The sequence below is a fragment of the Diceros bicornis genome, chromosome 13 (assembly GCF_020826845.1).
Source record: "Diceros bicornis minor isolate mBicDic1 chromosome 13, mDicBic1.mat.cur, whole genome shotgun sequence".
NCBI lineage: Eukaryota > Metazoa > Chordata > Mammalia > Perissodactyla > Rhinocerotidae > Diceros > Diceros bicornis.
The window spans coordinates 42,306,934-42,330,430 of NC_080752.1; the positions used below are offsets into that span (position 1 = coordinate 42,306,934).

General features: G+C 42.4%; 1 protein-coding gene across 4 annotated transcripts in view; it reads left to right on the plus strand.

Annotated features, from left to right (window-relative positions):
• Positions 1–676: 676 nt before the first annotated feature.
• Positions 677–23,497, plus strand: part of DHDDS (dehydrodolichyl diphosphate synthase subunit) — a 29,006-nt gene continuing 6,185 nt past the window's right edge. The window contains exons 1-8 of one of the 4 annotated variants that reach the window (XM_058553321.1): positions 677–942; positions 1,315–1,432; positions 3,102–3,218; positions 6,620–6,762; positions 9,659–9,775; positions 10,864–10,965; positions 18,746–18,860; positions 20,880–20,987. In XM_058553321.1, coding sequence (XP_058409304.1) covers positions 1,370–1,432; positions 3,102–3,218; positions 6,620–6,762; positions 9,659–9,775; positions 10,864–10,965; positions 18,746–18,860; positions 20,880–20,987 — 765 coding nt within the window. In that variant the 5' untranslated portion in view covers positions 677–942; positions 1,315–1,369. The remainder of the gene's footprint in view (positions 943–1,314; positions 1,433–3,101; positions 3,219–6,619; positions 6,763–9,658; positions 9,776–10,863; positions 10,966–18,745; positions 18,861–20,879; positions 20,988–23,497) is intronic. The other 3 variants (XM_058553322.1, XM_058553320.1, XM_058553323.1) reach the window with 3 other exon arrangements.

The window sequence follows — 23,497 nt, forward strand, 5'->3', positions numbered from 1 at the left end:
TAAAGGTTTGGTACAGAGCTAATGCTCTTGATTTTTCTATCAGGGTTAATTGATGGCCTTTCTGTTCTTTTAGAAGTCATTCTTAGAGCAGAGCTCTTTTTGGCCTTAACCCTGTTTTGAGTTTCTTTGGGTGGGTCCTGAGTATCTGCAAATCCTAAAATCTGAGAGCCTTAAATCAGCACAAAATGGATTGATATTAAGTGCGTCTGTGAGACTGACTAGTGCTAGGACCTTCCCAAACGATTAAATCCACTGAATAAGACAGTAAACAGTAAAAATAGGATTTTTAAGACTTGTACCAAGGTCCCAAAGCCCAGTTCTGCGGCCTTTCGGCGGGCAGGACGCTGCCTTACCCCATTTCTCAGCGGTCCTAAACTGCCACCTGCAGCTGAGAAGCTCTTGCATTTCTGCGGTGGGCATCCCCGAATTCTTGCCCAGTAGAGTAGCCCGCCTGAGGCCTTCCAATCTGTGGGTCTACACAACTCTCCGCTCCCCGAGGTGGTCTCGACCCCGCCTTCCACAGCCGGGTCCCCAGCACGTGGCCTGGAGCGGGGCAACCCACCCCATTCGGTGACGTGAGCCCGACTCTCCCTCCGCCCCCTCTCCCCGCCCCCGGGAGCGTGCTAACTGCGATCCGTACAGCTCGCGCCGCTCCTGCCCGGAGTCCGCAGGCGCAGGCCAGGGCCCCGCCCATTGGGTGCTGAGAGGGGGCTTGTCCCAGCGCCCAACGATGACGTGTTCTTCCAGCGCCACGTCGTGAGGAAGTGTCGACCTACTGGAACGGTTGGGAGGCGTACGGCGGAGCCGAGCAGGTTCTGGGTTCAAGCGGTGAATGAGAGGAGAGCGAGGTGACTGGGCGAGGAGGCAGCTATGGAAGAGACAAAGGGGACAGTGAAGAGACAAGTGAGGGAATAAATAATTGGGAGACTACTGAGGTAGAAGGTAACAGATGCGACAACTGAAGGGGTTAGTGACGGGGAGCGCAGAGAGGGGGAAACGGCCTGGGGGAAGATGGAGAAGGAAGAAGTTGGGAAAGATCAGGATGTCGGCACTATGATGTGGCAGGAAGCAGACTTAGATGTTCAGAAAACGTCAGTACAGATAAGGAGGAAAAGGGGATGGGAGCAAGGTCCACCAAGCGAGGAGAACCTCTGCACCCGAGGTCCCCTTGGCTTATAAACTGGGTAATGAAGGATTAAAGGCTCTGACCAGTGTCTTTGGAGTCTAACGCTGGCTGCTCTCCATAGTCTACAGTTCAGCCATAGCTGTTTGCAAGCCTTGGTGACTTCTTATTCTCTTTCTTGTTTATACAAGGTTACCTAGCTGGTGTCACCTTGTTCTGGGTTCATCTTCTGCCAGGGCAATAACTATGTCATGGATCAAGGAAGGAGAGCTGTCACTTTGGGAGCGGTTCTGTGCCAACATCATAAAGGTGAGCAGTGGCCCACAGCACCAGTTGGCCTTCTGGTCAGTTGAGTAATCCTGTATCAAAACCTAAATCCATGATGTTGAGTGGAATTTAGCAGTGGAACCAACGAGTCTTAGATCTGCAAGGTAACTTCCAGGTCTACATTTCTGGCAGATTATTGTCCTAATTTCAAACTTTCAGGAAGCCCAGGACCTTCCAGTATCATTGGGCAGCATAGACTGTTAGGTCTTCCTTGTAGAGAACTGGAATTTGTTCCCAGGAACTTTGATTTATTATTCCTAGTACTGTCCTCTATATTTAGGTAGAATAACTAATCTTTCCTTGATGTGGCTGTAGAAACATAATGCTTAAGAGTTTGGGCTCTGGAAGCAGACAAACATAAATGAGAGTCCTGTTCTATCATTTATTAACCACGTGACTTTTTATGGTTGTTTGAGGATTAAATGAAACATACATAGAAACACTTGTATCTAGCAGTTCTTAATTAATGCTATTACTGGGGCTCTTTTCAGCCATTTGAAGACTACAGTCATTCTGTTTACTACACCTCCTTGGCTTCCCCAAATCTTCCCTCAGCTTTTTCTCTAGGAATCACGGTAATGTTATATCCTCTGCATATGATAGGTTTGAGATTGAAGCCAGTTGGCTTGGTTTTGTTTTTCAACCACAGGCTGTCAAGCAGTGAATTGATGAGTCAGCAAGCCTTACACACACACACACACACACACACACAAATGCCAAGTGATCTTAGGCCAGGAGATGGAAAGTAGCTCCTCAGTGAACTACTGCAGTCACGTGTTAGGAAGAACAGGCTGCATGACTGGACTGGAATTTTTTTTTAAAGGCTACATGTGGGGTACAAAAGCAGAAAATGTTGGAGAGGTATGGGGGAAGCAGTCAATGAAGAGCCCCTCCAGTGAGGGAGATTAGGCTAAGGAGTGAATTTTTGCTGTGGTAGACAACAAAAGGCTACTCTAAACCAGATAAGAAGTTTTGTTTGGCCCCAAAAATGTCCTTTTTGTTTGCTTTGAAATGGCTCCTGACATTTAAATTTTTATAAAAATCTTGATGCTTGGCTTCTCGTATATAATTAGAAGATCCAACAACATTGGACCCCCATTTCTGTGTGGCAGCAATTGGATAGAGCTGAGAAGTGGATTCCTCTTATGTGGAGGATGCCCTCTCTGTTTGACCACCCCCGACACTATCTTTCCTATGCCTCCCAGTTGGAGACTAATAAAACCAAGGTGGCAGTTAAGAGCATATGCTTAAAAGATGAACTCTGAAAGCACACAGACCTCAGTTTGAATCTCTACTTGGCTTCTTAGCTGTGTGACTTGTGCAAGACACTTGACCTCTCTGAGCCTTCATTTTTTCACCTATAAAATGAAGTTAATAGTATTTACTTTATAGGTTTGTATGAAAAAAAATTAAGATGAAGTATAAAAAGTCTAACATAGTACTTGGCATGTAGTAAGTGCTCAATAAACATATAAATAAAGATAAATAAAAGTGCTTAATACTCATGTATTGAGCTAAAAGCACAAAATACCCAAGTCTCTTCCTCAGGGCTTTTATCATATAGCTCAAGCCTATCAGCTTGGGGTGTAGTATCCCCCTCTATCCCTGAAGAGTATGTGATGTGTTCATCATTTGCCTCCTTACTTCACAGGCAGGCCCGATGCCCAAACATATTGCGTTTATAATGGATGGGAACCGTCGCTATGCCAAGAAGTGCCAAGTGGAGCGGCAGGAGGGCCACTCACAGGGCTTCAACAAGCTGGCTGAGGTGGGTGTGGGTGGCAGAACCCAAGGTGAACAGTCTGTGGAGAATTGGATTATAGCTAGAAAACCAGGCCCTGAGTTTGCTGTGGTTTGAGAGCATTTTTTAGAGTTGTTTGTTTTATTTTGCTAGCCATAGGTCTCACATCAGCATTAACAAAAAATTAAATCATCCAGTGAATCATCACAAAATAAGAACAAAATTGCCTCCTCTTACCACCTTAATAAATCAACAGTTTATATTTTTCTGTGCCTCGTCCCAGTCCTTGTAATATGTTCTAACATGACTTAACATTTATAAAATTATATCTACAGCTTTGATAACCTTATTTTTTCTTGACATTTTGGCAAGTATTTTTCTAGGTTGATATATAGCCTTTATAACTAAATGGTTTAATGACTGTGGAATATTTTATCATGAAGATCTGACATAATTTGTTTAGCTTCTCCACTGTTATTGGACATTATAAATAGTACTGTTTTAGAATAAATTCTAAGAAGTGACATTTCTGGAGCAAAGGTAGAATGACTACCTATCCTGGTTTGCCTGAGGCTGAGGGGTTTCTCAGGACACCGGCCTTTTAGTGCTTAAACTGGAAAAAGTGCCAGGCAATCTGGGACGCCAGTCTAAGCAAAAATTACAAACATTTTATGGTTTTAATGCATATTGCAAATTGGAAAACATTGAATTTAACAATAGGAATGGAATATGTCATTCTTTGTGAAACTAACTGTAAGAAGAATGGAAATATGGTCTCTAGCCCACAGATCTCAGCTTCCTGGCACAAGAACATGGCCTGATGCCAGGGCAGTGATGTTTTTTGCCTTGAGTGAGTGGCTGTGGGGCTCTTTCTAACACTCTGTGGAGGTCTTTAGGTTCGGCCCCCAGCTTCTCTTTGTGACTAAGTAAGTGGCAGTTTTGCCTAGTGCTTAGGAGCTTAAGCTCTGGAGTTACTCAGAACTCATTGGCACTCCTGCTCTGCCACTTCCTGGCTGTGTGACCAGCAGCAAGTTATACAACTGCCTTTTGCCCTAGTTTCTTTATCTGTAAAATGGGGATGGTGATAATCTCTACCTCAGGAGACTGTGTGAGGATTAAACAAGATGGTATAATAAAAAGCATGTGGCACAGGACTTGGATTAAAGGAATTGCTCAAAAAATGGTAGCTTTTGTTACTAGCACCCATATTGACTGAGGTCAGTGGTGGGTTCCGACTCTGATACGCCAGACAGAGTGGCTGCACTGTAAAGTCTATAGGGCCTGAGGCTGTTTAAGTGGCAGGTTCTCATTGGTAATTTTCCTAAGGTGGCAGTGAATTGGTTTGTGTGTGTGTCTGTTAAGGGATTAGGAAGGCAGCTCTTCAGCTTTGTTTCGTCAGTTCTGTGTGAACGTCTTCCATCCTCTTGAACCTCCAGGCTCCCTGTCTCAGCACTGTTCTTCTCAGCTGCAGTTTGTTCTCCACCGTTAGCAGTACTGGAGTAGAGCAGCCCCAAGGACCGAGTTTAAGGATGAGTTTCACTTCGTTTTCATTAAGGTTTAATTGCATACAGTAAAATGCAGATTTGGGGTTCTGACAGTTGCATTCATCTGTCTAATCCACACTGCTGCCGAGATATAGAACATTTCCATCTCTCCAGAAAGTTCCCTTGTGCCCCTTCCAAAACTCTGACCCACCTCCTCTTCCTCTCTCAGGCAACCACTGTTCTGATTTCTATCAAGATTAGTTTTTGCTGTTGTAGAACTTCATATAATGGATTCATACAGTAGAGTTGTGGATTTTGACACATTTCTTCAACTCTCTGAGCCTCAGTTTTTATTTTTTTGTTTTTTTAAATGTCATGATTCCAGATTCTGTGCTATTCTGGGTCTCCCCTGTTTTTTTCCCTCTCATGCTTTGATTTTTTTATTTATTTAATTTTTATCTTTATCAAACTATAGTGCATATATTTTTTTTTAACTTTTTTTTGAGAAATTTTTGTTGTACATTATTGTTTATCAGTTACCATATAAGTGCATCCCTCCACCCGTTGTGCCCACCCCTCACCCCCCTAGCCCCTGGTAACCACCAAACAGTTCTGTCTGTCAGTTTATCTTCCACATACGACTGAAATCATGCACTGTTTGTCTTTCTCTTTCTGGCTTATTTCACTTAACATAATACCCTCCAGGTCCATCCATGTTGTTGCAAATGGGACGATTTTGTCTTTTTTTATGGCTGAGTAGTATTCCATGGTATATATATACCACATCTTCTTTATCCATTCATCAGTCGAGGGACACTTGGGTTGCTTCCATGTCTTAGCTGTAGTGAATAATGCTGCGATGAACATAGGGGTGCAGAAGCCTCTTTGGATTGTGTTTTTTTTTTTTTTTTTTGTGAGGAAGATCAGCTCTGAGCTAACATCCGTGCTAATCCTCCTCTTTTTGCTGTGGAAGACCAGCTCTGAGCTAACATCTATTGCCAATCCTCCTCCTTTTTTTCCCCCCAAAGCCCCAGTAGATAATTGTATGTCATAGTTACACATCCTTCTAGTTGCTGTATGTGGGACGCGGCCTCAGCATGGCTGGAGAAGTGGTGCGTCGGTACACACCCAGGATCCGAACCCGGGCCGCCAGTAGCAGAGCGCGCACGCTTAACCGCTAAGCCATGGGGCCAGCCCGTGGATTGTTGATTTCAGGTTCGTTGGGTAGATACCCAGTAATGAGATAGCTGGATCATAAGGTATTTCTATTTTTAATTTTTTGAGGAATCTCCATACTGTTTTCCATAGAGCGAGCCTCAGTTTTATCATCCATTAAGTAGACATGAAAACAGTAACGCCATTCTCAAAGAGTTGTTTGAAGAATCAAATGAAATAATGTATGTGAAAACCCTTTGCAGACTTCAGTGCTGCACAGCTGTGCAATTGTTGCTTTTATTCCTATAACTCATCAGCCTTTTAATCTAACAGAATAATGAAGTTATGCTGTGGGTAATAATACCTTGTGTTTTTATATTGTTCTTTAGGCACTTTGTGAGTGATGGATTTTGATCTCATTTTACATATAAGGATATTTAGGCCCAGAGAGGCTAAATGATTTGCCTACAGTCACATAGCAAGTACATGATGGAGTCAGGGACTAAAACCTAGATCTTGACTCTCAGTGAAGAATTCTTCCCAGTAAACCACAATAGCATCAGTAGAGTAGTACTAATCAGGTTCACATTTGTCAGTTTCTTCAGTGGTGGCTTTCTGCTTATTTGGTTCATTGTTCTGACAGAAGCACTGGTGTTGAGCTAGCTTTACCCAGTTTGGGGAGGAGAGAAGTCTGTCTCTCTCCTCCAACACTGAGTCGGGGCTGAGGTACCTCTTATTTCCCTTCCCGCTCTTCCTTGTACCCTAGCTCCTTGCCTTCTCCTCTCTCAGACTCTGCGCTGGTGTTTGAACCTGGGCGTCCTAGAGGTGACGGTCTACGCGTTCAGCATTGAGAACTTCAAACGCTCCAAGAGTGAGGTAGACGGGCTCATGGATCTGGCCCGGCAGAAGTTCAGCCGCTTGATGGAAGAACAGTAAGATGCCGTCAGAGGGGAGAGTGTGATCTTCACCTCCTCCAGCCTTACCCTAACCCTCAACTCTCTTCCCTGAGGCTTACTGAAGGAACTCTAAACGCTTTTAATGTTAGTCAGATCTCTGTTGGCAAATATGGCAAGCTAGTTTCCCTTTTTTTTTTTTTAAAGGGGAGCATTTATTTTGAGGATATAGAGGTATTGCACAGAATTCAAGGACAAGTACAGCCAGCATCAAACAAAACTGAAACCAGGAGTTGAAATCCATTAGGTAGAGCCCCTTCATACATTTACTGCCTTCTCTCTGCAGACCAGCTTTCTCTGCTTCAAGAGAGCAGCCCAGAATTAACTAAATCCCTTAATTGGCCCACCTTAGAGCAAATTTCTATCTCAGGACCAATAAACTGTGACCAGGGGAGTAGAGGGAGAGAAACGATGAGGAAGTCATTTTCTGTTGTGTAGTCATCCCTAAAAAGTTACTATACTCCTCTGCATATTCTCTTGGAAGGGATGGGAGGATGTGTAAGAGGCCTTTATGGGGAAGAGTCAGTACCATTCTTAGCTGTCACTAAGGTTAAGCTTAACTTAGGGAGCAAAGCCAGAAGGAGACAAAGAAGAAGTTTGATGGAAATTGTTTACTTCAAAGTGTGGAACACTCTCCAGTCAGTACTGCCCAAAAGTCTTCATTACAACCATTCTCTGCCGAGCTCCTCCCCACACCAAGACCAGGAAGATGAGAGAGCAGAGACCCTAGAGCTCCGGTGGAGCTGGGCCTAGAATGGTTCTGTCCCTGTGTGGTCAGGGTGGTGGGGAGGGTAACCAGGCTTCTGTCTGTCCATATTAGGTTGGTGAGACTCTGGGCCACAGACATTGCTTCCTGGTCCCCAGCAAAGCCCTATGGCTCCAAGTTCACACTTAAGAGGCTGGGGATGGAGGCATGGGTGCACATTCCAGGCGTTCAAATTCTTCTGTAACTCACACTAATCTTACCTTTTTACAGTGCTTATACTATGTGCCAGGCCCTGAGCCTAACATGTATTCTCATTTAATAGTTACATTATTCTGTGAGAAAAATATCTCAGTTGTAGAGAGGAGGAAAATAAAAACCAGAGAAACTTAGGTGTGTATCCTGGGTCACACAGCTATCAGACAGGCAAAGCCAAGGCAGGATCTTTAGGACTACAGAGCTGAGCTGTTGTCTACTACACTGTACTCTAGGAAACAGGAAGTAATCTTACAGTTACTGAAAGATCAAAATGCATGGCAGTAGAGGTGCTATTGAGATTGCTCTCATCAGTCAGTAGTAGAGAAAACGGTCTTATGTTACAAAGTCCTGGACAGAGCAAGAAGAAACCTTAGCAGTGGTTTTCCAACAATGTGCCACAGAACCACAGAGTTCTGAGGAGTGGGCATGCAAAGAACCCAGAGGGAATGGAGTATAGGGTGCTGGTTTGCATTTATCTATTTTATATATTGGGCTTCTGTTTAAGATTTGATTTGAAGAAAGAATTCTTTGGTTGAAAGAAGGTTGGAAAACCACTGGCCGAGTCAGTTTCATCAGTTGGGAAACTAAACCCTATTGAAGAAAAGAGAAAGGCTTGCCCATGGTCGTACAACAAGCTAGTGGCAGTGCCAGGTTGGGAACCCAGATCTCCTGGCTGTTTGCCAGGGCTTTTGCAGTTCTTTCTGTGTAGACTTCACTTCAGTCACGAGCCTGATGTCTGAGAATAAGCACTTTCACCTATTTTATCTCACTCAACACAAGCCAGTGCAGATAGAATGGCAAGGATGGTTATCACCCCCAGGTTACAGGGGGACGAAAACTGAGGCTCAGAAAGACGGAGTGGTTATATAAGGTCAGCTAGTAAGTGGTGGCACTAGGACTTGAATCTAGGTATTCTTATTCAAATTTTGCCTTGATTTAAGTATACTTTGTCTATTGTAGCTCCAGGAGGTTCTCAAAAATAAGTGGTTGGTTAGGTCTTGCTTCACCCTTGAAGAAATATGGTTGAGGGTTATAGAGTGGATAGGCTGTGGATATGGCCTTCAGCTCTGGCTCAGAGTTCTCAGGACCTACTGGATACCCCTACCCTACAGTATACTTCTTGTTATTAAGGTCCCAGTTTCCAAACATTAGTTGTTCAGTTTCTCCATAGCATTCTCAGGTAAGAGAAGCTGGTTGGGTAACAGTGAATCCATGCTCACTGTGCAGGGTTTGGGGGTTACTGTATGGAAGCCGTATAATGTCGTGATTAAAGGGACAGCTCTGGAACCAGACTCCCTGGGTTCAGATTCTGGCTTTCCGTTCACCAACTGTCTGATCTTGACCAAATTACCTAACCTCCCTGTGCCTCAGTTTCCTCGTCTGTAAAAGGGGAATGATAATGGTGTTTGCCTCAAAGGTTGGTGTAAGGATGGAGTGTGTTGATGCAGGTAAAGTACTTAGACCAATGTCTGGCACTTAGTAAACATATAATTAATGTTACATGTCGCCATTATTATCATATTTCACCAGAAGATACAAAAGTAACCAATAATGTTTATTCATTTGTCAGCATGGGACAAACAGCACGGAATACGTAAAATGCAGCTTGCCCACAAGGACCCATGAGGTGGTGAAATGTGTGGTGAAGAGTTTGCGTTCTCAGGTCAGATGGACCTGGGTTTCAGTCCTGACTCAGCACTTATGGCTGTGACCTTGGGCAGTCCCTGTCTGAGCCTCAGTTTCCCCCTGTAGAATGAGGATTGTAGTGAACTCCTTTCAGAGTTGTTGAGGGAATGCAGTGCACTAATACACATAGAGCAGTGCCTGACACACAGGAAAGCGCTCACAAACTGGTAGTTAAGTGTTATCAGCTCTCCAGCTCAGTAGGTGCTCCGTCTCCTTTCCCCGGCTCAGGGAGAAACTGCAGAAGCATGGGGTATGCATCCGGGTCCTGGGTGATCTGCATTTGTTGCCCTTGGATCTCCAGGAGCTGATTGCACAAGCTGTGCAGGCCACCAAGAATTACAACAAGTAAGTTTTCAAATTTCCCCTTAAGGACCTATATCCATCTTTGACTCCCTGCTAGCTTTAGGGAGACATCCTGGGCCTTCCTTGGTCTGCATTTTGTACAAGAGGCAATGAAGGGGTGGTGTGGGATGCTTAGAGACTTCCTCCAGCTGCAGGGCAGACCAGAGATGGTTCTGCAATACCATATTATATGTGTGTATAGTCACACATACAGTTTCTTGTCCTCCTTCATGTGCCTACCTCCCCCTGTAAACAAATATGTGTGTATACACACATACACACACACACACATACTTTGTTTTGTTTTGTTTTGTGAGGAAGATCAGCCTTGAGCTAACATCTGCCAATCCTCCTCCTTTTTGCTGAGGAAGACTGGCCCTGGGCTAACATCCATGCCCATCTTCCTCCACTTTATATGGGATGCCGCCACAGCATGGCCTGACAAGCAGTGCATCGGTGCGCACCCGGGATCCGAACCGGCGAACCCCGGGCTGCCCTTAATCGCTTTGCGCCACCGGGCCAGCCCCTTGTTTTTTTTTTTTTTTTTTTTTACTTGACAGGGTATGGAGTGGGAATGAAGCAGGCCTTATCTGTCTCTGAAGACAGATCCTTTAAGAAATTCTTTTCTGTCCCACTCCTTTAACCTGAGTAGGATGACCTTGGGAGGTCATGCATCTGCAAAGGAACAGAGTTCAATGGTCCAAACTTCATTTTGTGTGGCTTTGGAATATAATATATGTTTGACAGTAGATGCGTTTTGCATCAAATTTCCTTCCTCTTCTCCTTTGCTTGTGTTAATATCACAGTGGATTCACGTCCTCTGAAAGCTGGTTGGTAGTAGAAGGGGAGAAGGTTAGGAGGGTAATAAGGGTCATTTAGTGTTCATGTTATTACAAAACTAATAACATGTTTATTCCAAGAAAACCTGGAAAACACAAAAAATTGATGATCTCACCTTTTAGAGGTTTCTGTGGTTAACATTTGGTGTGTGTTTGTTCTTCCAGCGAAGGGGTGGGGTGCTCTGTAATCAGTGACGCCGGTCCTTCGTCCCTGTCCTCCTTTGGTATATTATTCTCTTCTCCTCTTCTCAGGTGTTTCCTGAATGTCTGCTTTGCATACACGTCCCGTCACGAGATCAGCAATGCTGTGAGAGAGATGGCCTGGGGAGTGGAGCAAGGCCTGCTGGACCCCAGGTATCCCTAGTTGTTAACGTGGTAACTGATAGGGAAAACAAGCGTGTGCCAACCCATAAAGCCCCTCCTAAGCCATGTACTTGGTCTTGACTTGAAGTCAAATCAGGGATGCATATGGAAAGATTTGGCGGGATGATCCCCCACGCTTAGAGCTTAGGATTGGCTTATTATGGCCTGCTTCAGAATTTCTCTGAAGAAATTCACCGCACACCAAGAAGCCCCAAGAAAACAGCATAGCAGGTAGCAAGGCTGTGGCATTCAATAAAAAATGATGTCCCCCTGGCCCTGTGGCATGTTTTTCCAAGAATGATTTTTCAAGACTGCAGCTTGTTGGGGGTATAGTCCTTTAGGTCTCTCATATTAGAGTTTCATGCAAGATTCAGGTATTTTTCAAAAAGAAAACTGTTCTTTAGAAGCCAGGTATCTACTCACTCCTTCTCATGTTGTTATTAGTGTAACCTTTGGTAATAATATTAGTAAACTAATAATAGCAATAGTAAAATAATAGTAGCAAAAATAACCCAGGCAGTGTGTTATGTTCTGTATTTTATTAAATTATTAATCTCATTTGTGAGAGATTCCAGTCTTTTCTCCATTTTATAGATGAGAAAACTGAACCCAGCATTGAAGTGACTTTCCCAAGGTCATTCTGCTCATAAGTGCTGGAGCTGGGACTCGTATCTAAAGCTGTGTGATTCCAGAGTTCCTGTCCCTTACCTCTCTATGAGATCTTGGGACTCAGGAATTTTTCTGATTCCCGTCTTGGGTATAATTCAATTTACCTAAAAACTAAATTAAAAATCAAGAAGTTGCTCAATGAGAATGGAATTAGATAAGAAGAAAAAGGGAAAGTTTTTAAGGCTATTTTATGAATCCCTCTCTTTACCAACAGCTCGGTGATCTTTCTGTGCCACATAGTTTATTCATTCATTCAACAAATATTTTTTAAGTGCCAACTGAAGGCCAGGCACATTGCTGTACATAGGGGATACAGTGGTAAGAATAGAAATATATATTTCCCGCTCTCTTGGAACTCTGGTAAGGAAAACAGACATTAATCAAGATTATACAAATTAGCATAAAATTATAATGGTGATAAATGCTATAAAGGCATTGGTGCATGGTACAACAAGAATTTATAATAAGAGGACTAGACCTAGTAGGGAAGGCTCCCCCAAGGAAATGATAAGTGCCCTAAAAAGGAAGAATAAGTAGTAACTGGGGAATGAGGCAGTGGTGCCAGGAGCTTATTGGTTGCAGAAAGACTGTTGGAGTAATTCAAGTAAAGTACCTGGAAGGAAGCTTGGATTATGGTGGTGGAATAGATTGAATAGACTGCATTGAGAGCTATGGAGTAGATAAAATCGAGAGGACTTGATGGACTGGCCCTGGGAAAAGGATGTGTTAAGGGTGACTCCAGGGTTTTTGACTTATAAAACAGTGGATGGTGGCACCTTTCACTGTGCCAGGGAACCCTGAGAGAATCTAATTTGAGGAAGAAGGTCAGGAGTTTGGTTTGGGATATACGGTAGATGTTGAACATAGATGTCAGGTCAACAGTTGAGAGGAGAGGTGGGGACCGGAGACTTCAGGGTGGAGATCATCTGTGTGTAGGTAGTAAGTGAAGCAAAGAGAAGGCATGAGGAAGCTGAGGGGAGTCAAGAATGAGAAGAAGAGAGGGCCTGGGTTGGAGTTTTGAGAAACTAAGTTTTACTGGCTGGGTAGAGGAGAATGAACCTTAAGGAAAAAATAGACTGAACAACCAGAAAGGTAGGAAGAAAACCAGGCAGTTAGTGTTACAGAAGCTAAGAAAAGAGGGAATTTGTTGGTGTAGGCCAGGACGGACATGGGCACTGTGGGAGCAAGTGTCAAATGCTGTAGAGAGGTCAGTTAAGATGTGGCTTGAAAATTAACTGTTGGGGAAAAAGTTAAGATACTGGTTAAGTTGGTGGGGTTGGAGCCAGGCAGGAAGATGAGATATATAAGTAGATGAGGGATGTATGAGTAGATGCAAGTTATTGCTCTTTTCTGATTCTTGGCTTGGGGGGTGATTTCATAGTTGTTCATTATGTTATTGTGCTTTACAATTAATGTTTCATTTAATCTTTGTATGAATGAAATAATATACTAAAAATAGTAAGGGACAAATGTTCATGCTAGAAAGAAAGAAAGCTATTTAGCGAGCAGATTTAATATGCATTCATGCCTAGAACTCTGATCTTGACTCCTAGGTCAGCGTGCTTTATGCTCATACCACATTGCAATAACCACTGACGTTTACCTTCTGCTTCTTGCCCAGCAAGTTTTCCCATATCCATTTTCTCTGCCTTGCATGGTTTAGTAACATGCCTTTGTGGGGTCAGTCATGCAGACATGGCATGGGCTGGGCAGGGTCACCAGGGTAAGGAGGCTGATGTCTCAACCCACAAGCTCAGGAAGCTTAGTGTTCAGCTCAGACTGGGCTAATCAGGGCCTGAGGTGGTGCTCTTTACATTATTCAAATTTAGACATATATGCATTTATAACAGGGAGCCAATGAGTTAATTACAATTAGGTTCTACCCATCCAGTAGCTGGAATTTTTCTGTTCTCTTATCACCACCATCCAACTCCTAATTTTCCTTTCTTCGTGGTTTATTTTTTTCTAACAATTGTATTAATAGATTCTTTTTTGAGTCTGGAATTATAGAAAAGGGATTAGGTTGAGCATAAAGGATATTTAATAAACTCTCTTTCACTGAATCACCTTGAGCAGGTCACTTGACCCCCTGTAGGCCTCTGTCTTCCTCTTAAAACAATAGTGTTAAGATTAATAATTGCTAATGTTTACTGAGCATTTATTCTTTGCCAGGCATTTGCTAAGTACTCTATGTACATTATTTCATTTAATCCTTAGACAGACCCAATGATGGATACTGTTTTTATCCCCATTTTAAAGATGAGAATACTGAGACACAGAGAAGTTAAGTAGCTTGTCCAAGTTCACATAGTTGGCAAAGCCTGGGGCCAGGATTTCAACCTGGCTCTAGAGCCTGTGCTCTCATTCACTATGGTATACTGACTGCCATATAGGAAGGTTGAAATGAAAAATAAGGAGGTATAAAAATAAAACTTAATAACTAATATTTATTGGATCTTATGAAGCAGGCACTAGGCTAAGAGTTTATCACATATATTCTCATTTAATTTTCATATAAGGTAGTGAATATTATTTGCCCTGTTTTATAAGACCAATTAAATGAGTTTTTAAAAGGTTAATTGACCTGCCCAAAGTCACGTACACAACTAAGTGGAACAGCTTGGACTCCAGCTTAGGTCCGTCTACCTCCAAAGCTTGTGTTCTTCACCATCTTCTTTATAAATTAAATGCTAGAGGGCCAGCCCCATGGCCTAGTGGTTAAATTTGGCACACTCTACTTCAGTGGCCGGGGTTCAGGTCCCAGGCACAGACCTACACCACTCGTCGGCAGCCATGCTGTGGTGGTGACCCACATACAAAATAGAGGAAGATTGGCACAGATGTTAGCTCAGGGCACATCTTCCTCAGCAAAAAAATAAAAATTAAAAAAATAAATACTAGAGAAATGTGCCGTGTTGTTATCACCGGGCACATTTCTGTCTTTGTACCTTATCTTTGTACCTTCTAGAAAGGGTCTGCCTTTCTCGAATGGTACTGGGAACACACTAACACGTTCTTACTCTTCTTCCTTTTTCCTGATGCCAGGCTATTCACTGTCTTGTTGATAGTCACTGTTGCCAAGTCTCCCTTCCAGAAGCTGTTGCCATATCTCCATTGTTGGTTTTAAATTGATTTAATTTTAGGTTGGCCATTTCCTAAAATACATAGTCTATTAAGAAGGAGCCATTATCTTGTTGAATACTTGTGCCCATATGCTTCCAGAAGATTTTCTACTTTTTCTTAAAATTTTTATATTTGTTGTTAGTGCCGTTGAGTTGATTCTGTCTCCTAGCGCCTCTGTGTACAGCAGAGGGGAACCCTGCCCAGTCTTTCTGGGCCAGCCTCTCATCTTCCAGCGCTATATCAGACAATACTCCGCTGCTATTCATAGGGTTTTCATAGCCAATTTTTTTGGAAGTGGGTGGCCAGGTCCTTCTTCCTAGTCCGGAAGCTCCACTGCAACCTCTCCACCATGGGTGACCCCGCTGGTATTTGAAATACTGGTGGAGTAGCTTTCAGCATCACAGCAACATGCAGCCACCACAGTATGACAACCAACAGATGGGTGACGTGGTTCCCTGACTGGGAAACTAACCCAGGCCCCAGTGGCCAAATTTTAACCACTAGACCACTCGGGCTGGCTTATGTGACAAGACATACATAACATAAATTTTACTATTTTAACCATTTTTAAGTGTACAATTTAGTGGCATAAAGTATATTCTCAGTGTTGTATAATCATCACCACTGTTTCCAGAACTTTTTCCTTATCCCAAACAAAAATACTTCTTTTAGAAAGAATACAACCCCCCTCAATGCACACATACTTTTATAATTATAAAGGTCATACATGTTCATTAGAGAAAATTTGCAAACTACTGGATGTATAAAGATGAACATTTGAATCTCTCAAGATCCCACCCTCAGCAAAACCCTTGGTAGCGTTGTAAGTATTTTCTTCTAGCTCTTCTTTTGTGTTTATGTATGTGTGTGTGTGTGTTTAATTAACTATTGATTTTTCCCATCAAGTTATAACAATGTCTATTACCTGTTTTTGGCTTCTAGGTTGTTTGAAAGTACATTGTCAAATGCTTTTTTAGCCTCTAAGCTCCTCACATTTCAGAAAACCAATATGTGTTTATTTCTGAGATTGTTTTCAATGATTCATTCATGCATTTATTCAAATGCGTATTGAGTCTTGCTCTGTCCCAGGAAGGTCCTGTGCTGGAAGAGCAGGAGTACAGAGATGAGTGTGTCAAGGGGCTTGTCCCCAAGCAGCTCACAATCTGATCAAATACACAAATAAGTAATCCATGGTGCTGTGGAGTGCAGTAATGGATGTGCAGGGCACAGAGCTGATGCTGACAAAAGTAATGATCAGCTATGGTTGGGAGTCAGCCAGAGTCATCTTTTTAGAACACAAATCCAAATATGACATAAATATTTATAACAGAAGAAATTGCACTATGAATAGTTTACAACCTGAATCATGCTTTGTTCACTTAATATTATAATATGAGCACTCTTCCATGTCCCATGTTTTTAATAATTCTTCAGATCATTATTTTTAATGGCTGCAGAATATATCTTGCTTTAATTTATTTATTCTGCTATTTGTTGGTCATTAGGCTCTTTCCAATTTGTTATTATTACAAATAATGATACAGTGAAACCTATGAGCTTAACTCTTGTCTGCATTTTGGATTGTTTCCTCAGGATCTGGGTCTGGATGTGTCCATTTCACCTTATTCTTGCCAAGATTTTTTTTGTGTGTGTGTGTGAGGAAGATCAGTCCTGAGCTAACATCCATGCCAGTCTTCCTCTTTTTGCTGAGGAAGACTGGCCCTGGGCTAACATCTGTGCCCATCTTTCTCTACTTTATATGGGACGCCGCCACAGCCTGGCCTAACAAGAGGTGCGTCAGTGCGTGCCCAGGATCCGAACCCCGGGCCGCCAGCAGCGGAGCGCGCGCACTTAACAGCTATGCTACGGGGCCGGCCCCTGCCAAAATTTTTTTTTAGTGTAAACTATAATTTTAGGTGAAAATTAGTATTTTACTTTTATTTCATAGAAATTATTTCTTAAAAGTCTTGATGTAGACAGCTAGTGCTGTTTAGTGGTGGATTTTAGCTGGCCAAAGCACAGATGTTCAGTTTTCATTTTGTCAGTTTTATCTTTCCCTCCTTAGAGTTACCTACTTTTTGATAAGAATTCTGCCCACTGCCAGAAGTAGGTAGAACAAACTTCTTGCAGACACATTTTGAAACTCAGAAATTAAGTGGCAATCTGAAGTCACTTAGCAAAGTGGTGGGACTAGAAATAATGTTTGTTCTTTTTTGTTTATAGTTCCCAAGGTACACTCAAATCTGTTGTTTCATTTGATTTGACCCTTACAATAACCTATAAATAGATAGGACAAATGTGCACATTTCAAAGATAAGAAAGCTGAGAAAACATGTTGACTGTACAGGGTCTCACATTTCTCCATTAGAGAATTAAGAGCATGCTGCCGAGACAAGACTGTCAGATTATCAGGGGGGAATCTGAACCACAACTCTTTCTATTGCCCAGTCATAAGTGAATATTGTTTCCTATGTGATGGTAGAGAAAAGAAAGCTCCCTCTGTGGTTTGCAAAAAGATGACTGAGACATGGAGTAACTTACTCAAAGGCACACAGCTAGAAAGTGTAGAGTCTTATTTTGAACACTCAGCCCAGATCTCTCTGCTCTTTTTACTATGCTTCTAGAAGAATATTCCACCAAGAAATTTTGTCTTCTAGACCCTTCCCAAGATGCAGTTCTTACCATTTGGAGATTCAAAATTCTGCCTCTGGGTACTTCATAGGAAAGGTAAACAGTGTTCTTGGAATCGACAGACACCAGCCTTACAAATACTTTCCTTCCATGGACAGGAACGTTTTACTTCAGATAAATGCTGCCAGTCCCCATTCTTCCTCCGTTCTGACTCCTGTCTGAGTATCTGTCTGCTTGGGAAAGTAGCTCTTACCAAAAACAGGAGGGCTGATCATTTTGCTGTTTTTTTAAATCCTAAGTAATGTGGATTTTTTGCAGCGTTTCAGGGTCCATATGACTTAAATTTAAGGTTTAAAAAATGTTCTGTATAATAAATTCAAACAATAACAGAAATATGTAAAGTAAAAAGAGCTAGTCTTTCCTTCTTATCCAACCTTCCAGAGGTAATAACTGTGAGTTGTATGGTGTATGCCTTTCTAGACTTTGTTCTTTGTTTATATATACATATGTTCACATGTGTGAGTGTTTGAGAGTGTATTTTCCACATTGTATATTTTCTGAAACTTGCTTTTCTCATTTAATATTAGATCTTAGACATCTTTCCAAATCAGTGCATTTAGATTTATCTTTATTAGAAACAAATGCATAGTATTTCATCAGATTGCAGGGTCATAGGGCATACGCATTTAAAAACAAGATGTTTTGGGCCAGCCCCGTGGCTTAGCGGTTAAGTGCGCGCGCTCCACTACTGGCGACCTGGGTTCAGATCCCGGGCGCGCACCGACGCACCGCTTCTCCAGCCGTGCTGAGGCCGCATCCCACATACAGCAACTAGAAGGATGTGCAGCTATGACAAAGACTGGGGCTTTGGGAGGGGAAAAAAAAAAAACGAGGAGGATTGGCAATAGATGTTAGCTCAGAGCTGGTCTTCCTCAGCAAAAAGAGGAGGATTAGCACGGATGTTAGCTCAGGGCTGATCTTCCTCACAAAAAAAAAAAAATAAAATAAAATAAAACAAGGTGTTTTAAGTGAAGGCCAACACATATTGTAGTGGGTGCATCTGGTATTAGGCCTGCAGCTGAATGACTTTGGGCAAATTACTCATCTTTTGTGAACCTCAGTTTCCTTATCTATAACGTGAGGATAAAAGTACCTCATGTAGTTGTGAGAATTAAAATCATTCATTAATTTATCAAGCATTTGTTGACTGCCTTCTGCATACCAGGTCATATTGGCTAATGTATTTGATGGCGTTCTATAAACTGGGAAGCTTTATGTAAGGAAGTTCACCATGAGAATAATCCAAAGAGATGTGTGCTTATCTTTGTCTCTTCCCCACTCACCTTAGTGATGTCTCTGAGTCTCTGCTCGATAAATGCCTCTATACCAACCACTCTCCTCATCCTGACATCTTGATACGAACTTCTGGGGAAGTGAGGCTCAGCGACTTCCTGCTCTGGCAGGTAAGTAGTTTCTAACCACTGCTCTCTTTGTCACCCTGAAAACTGCGACTGCACCCACAGAATGGATTAGAGGAACTCTTCCCCACTCCCAGCCATGCTGGCACCAGAAAACTTGGGGGTGGGTGTTGGGAAGCTAAAATCTGGAGAAATGTCTCCAGACTGTGCCTGGTAACGTTTGCTGTCCCTTCCTCATTTGTCCCTGGCTTTGCGAACCTGTGTGGTTCTTGCTGTCTAAAGTGCCTAGAGGAAAAATCAAAGCTATCCAGCTGTGGTGAAAACTTCACTTGTGCCCCTGTTCAAGGACCTGGACTTCTGCCTTGTGTCCCTGAGCGTAAGTTCCTGCCCTGGTAACCTGCCAGGTACCCTAGCACCTCTGGGCTCAACCCTTGCCTTGCAGTTACCAGTCTCTCCTCCAGAATAGAGGGCCGCATCTATGCACAGTCCACAAGGGATATAACCTATATGCAGACTCTTTCTTAGGGGCCTGCCATTGCCTCTCAGCTCAGGTATCCCAGTGAGGGTAGTCTTCCTAAAGCTCATATCCAAATAAGTTTGTCTTTGCTTGAAAATCTCCATTATCTGTTAACTTGGCCCCTGGGTAGCACATGACTGGGGGAAATCCTTGTTCAAGGAGAGGTTGGAGGTAGAGACTCAGCTTGGAAGCAATTCACATGATAAAGTTCCAGAAATTTTAATAGACCATAGTCTTAAAAGTGAACTAACAAGATTTTGCTACTAAAGATACTTTCAGTCTTTGGCTCTAATCAAAGAAGTATAATGTGCAGTTTATGCTTCAGTGGCCCACTCTGCGGGTCAGATCATGCCTGGAAGGTTTACTTCTGAGCACTGAGTTTTAAGAGACTACATTGGTAAACTAGAGAACTTACCAGAAGAGGCCAACTTGGATGGCAAGGAATCTAGAACTCATGTCCTGTAAGGAGTGAGTGAAGGGTAGTGCTCTGGAAAAGGGAAGCATGGTGACAGTTTATTCTCTCGGGAAAAAAACTGAGTTCCTCCTCTGTGCTGGGAATATGGCAGTGACCAAGTTAGAAATAATCCCTACTGTCTTAAAATTTATAGTTTGTTGGCAAAGACAAACTGAACAAGTCATTACAACCTTAGGAACAGATAACAGGCAGCTCTAATCTAGCCTTCAAATATTTGAAAGAATGTCAGTTTGAAGAAGAAACAAACTCATTCCAGAGAAAAGACCTGAGACCTTGGTGGAAGTTCCAGGGAAGGTGACATTGGTTTAGCATAACAAGCTATCTGACAACTAAAGTTATCCTTGTTGAGGCACTGAATTCCTTACTACTAAAGGTATCAAGCAGTGGCTGTCAAGAATGTTCCAAAAGAGATTCTTACATCAGTGATTATTATTAAAGTGGACCCAACTCTGTCCTCTGACTGTTTATGTACATTATCTTGTTTAATTTTCATAATACTCTAAAAACTAGGTGTTCTTATTACCTAATCTTACAGTTGAGGAAACTGAGGCCCAGAGCAGTTAAGTAATTTGCCTCAGGTCAAACAGATGGTAAATGCTGGAGCCAAAATTCAAAGCCAGGCAGTCTGGCCACAGAGCCCATGCTCTTAACCACTGTGCCATACTCTGCTACTTAAAAATAACAATGGCAGCTACCATTTGTTCATTGCTGACTTTTATCAGACAGTGTGTCTCCCAGATGACCTCTAAGGGCCAGGAGCCAATAACATAATCCAGATGTTATTTCATAGTCCTAAAATTGGCTCTTAGAAAAATCCTGGTGGAAATGTTGATCTAGTCTCGGTTTAGTTCTGCCTTGTTACAGGCAGGTGATCTAACTGCCTCAGATGACCCCTCCCCCTACTAGTGAGTGAATCAGGGCTGGCAGCAGCAGCTGCAGCTCAGGGTGCCTTTCCATCTCATCTCTGGACTTCTGGGTCCTGCTCAGCCTGCTCCAAAGGAGGAGCCTACCCAGGGTTGTGTTCCAGCAACGTGTTACTAAACCATACCCTTTTCCTCCTCACCTTTCCCAGACCTCCCACTCCTGCCTGGTGTTCCAACCCGTTCTGTGGCCAGAATACACATTTTGGAACCTCTGTGAGGCCATCCTGCAGTTCCAGATGAACCATAGCATGCTTCAGGTAAGAGTTCAGTGCCGGCCTGATGAGATAGGATAGAAAAAGAGGTTAGCGTTGATTGACCACCTACTATATATACCCGGCACTTGCTAATAAGCTTGTTAATGATGATGATAGTAGCTACCACTTACTGAGTATTTACTATGTGTCAGGCACTGTGGACATTTTATATGCACTATCTCATTTAATGCTCCCAAGAACCCAATGAGGTAGGTATTATTAGCCCCATCTGTATAAATGAATAAATAGAAATTATTTGGTTAAGGACACATAACCAAAAAGAGACAGAACTGGGATTCAAGGTACAAGACTTGAATCTCTTTACTATGGAAACCCAGGAAAGGCTTCTCAGAGAGATTGGCCATTATTCTCTGACGGTATTAACCTAATAAAAGATTGTAGAAGTGGAAGTGTACAAAATCCAAGCCTCTTTCAGAAGGGATTAAGAACAAAATAGCACTGTCTTTCTATTGTATAAAACTATGTTCTGCCAAGACTTGAAGTTCTACTATCAATTTTGATCACCACATCTTGAAACAGGTTGCATTAGGAGGTAGAGTCCCCTGCATCTGATTAGGACTCAAGAATAATGGCGGTGTGTGTGGTGGTGGCAGCTTAGGGTCTCCTAAGGCACTTAGGTGTTTTCATGTAAGTTTTCTTATTTAACTCTTCCAACAGTCCAGCAAGTTTGGTGTCTCATTTTTCAGATATGGAAACAGGGGCAGAGTAACTGTCCCAAGGCCACAGTATTTTAAACCCAAAGTTGGTGCTGCTTCTTGAGTCTGGAGAGATATTGGCCAAGAGGAAATAATGATATAAGTCAGGGCTTCTCAGTCCCCTTGGCATCGAGGACCTGTTGAAGATTCTGATGAAAGCCATAGACTATCTACCTAGAAAAATTGCACAGATTATTCTAACACTTGGCATTCTGCAGAGAATTGCACTTATCACTGAAACATATAGACTACTTCCAGGGACTTCGTATAACCCCTGAAATCTGACCAGGAATCTCAAGTCCAGAAATCCTGGAATATGTCAATCAAACCGTGAAGGTTTGGTCATGTGCTTGATCATTTAGTCTCAGAATATGAGGAAATTGAAAAAGGAAGTTGTGTTCAAGTAAAAGGAAAAACAGCAAAGTCTCAATTATCCACCATCCATGAGGAATGAATATCACATTTTTCCACATGACCAAAGGCCCCCCTTTAAGAACTAAAACTTTTTTGTCCTTTTTCGATATAAAACTTTCTGAAATGTGTCTTGTACAAAATGTATTGACACCTACTATATACCAGGCACTTGCTATTAAGGTGATGATTAGAAAAATCACATTCTAATGATAATAGTAACTGCCTTCTTTAAGCACTTCACTGTAGAGCAATGCCCTTGATGGGTGGGACTGTTTGCTCTAAGTTAGCTCATCCCAAAATACTTGGCTTTAGGATCTCTTGCATATTTTTTATGTCTTCCCGCTCATTTCTTACTAAATTTCCTGGCTAATTTTGACAGCATCCCACCTTCCCTTCTCTTCCCGTTTACTGTTTTAAATCAGCTACAGGCAAGGAAACCAGTCAATCAAATTTGTTGGAATTATGTCTGTAAAGTCAGAGTAAAGTGGCTCTGCATGAAGCCCAGAGGATATTGGTGCATAAGCGTTTGTGTATGGATATTCTTATCTCTAATTTGGCTGCTCAGAAGCCTTTTATAGTAATTTCAGGTTTCTCAGATACTTTCCCCCATGGCCTTCTTTCATTCCATAAATATTTACTGAGTACCTAGCATGAGTCAGACACTATATTAGGCACAGGAGATTCAGCAGTTAGCTGGTCAGACGAGATCCCTACCTTCATGGAGTTTATGTTCTTACTTGAGGAGCTAGATAATGAACAAGTAAACAAATAAATAGTTTCAGATTGTTATAAAGCAATGAAGAAAATAAAGTGATGTGCTAGAAAGTAATGAAGAGAGCGAGAGGTACCGAGTAGGGCAGTCAAGGAAGTCCTCTCTGAGGAGGTGATTTTTCAGCTATGATATAAAAAATGAGAAGTAGCCAGACATATGAAAATCCGGGGGAAAAGAATTCTCCGAAAAAGGAGCAGCAAGTGCAGGGATACTTGTTTATCAAGTTTGGGTCTTGGAAGAACAAAAGAAGAGACCAGCATGCCTGAAGGAGAAGAGTACAAGACGAGGCTGCATAGGAGCAAAGCCTCTGATTGTCTGGGGCCTTGTAGGGCATGGTGACACATCTGAAGAATTTTGATCAGCAGAATGACAGAATCTGATTTACATTTTGCAAAAATCACTCAGGATTTTCAGAGGGCAGGAGTTAGAGACCAAACTCCTATAGTAGTCCAGGTGAGAGGCTGTTCCTCAAGGTGGGGTGGTGGCTGTAGGGAAGGGGAGGACTGAATGGACTAAGATGGGGGAAAAACAAATGTTAAAACAGAAACAAATGAAACTAACTTTAAGTCGATAATATAACCCCCAGAGAAAGGAGTTTATTCAAGTTAGCT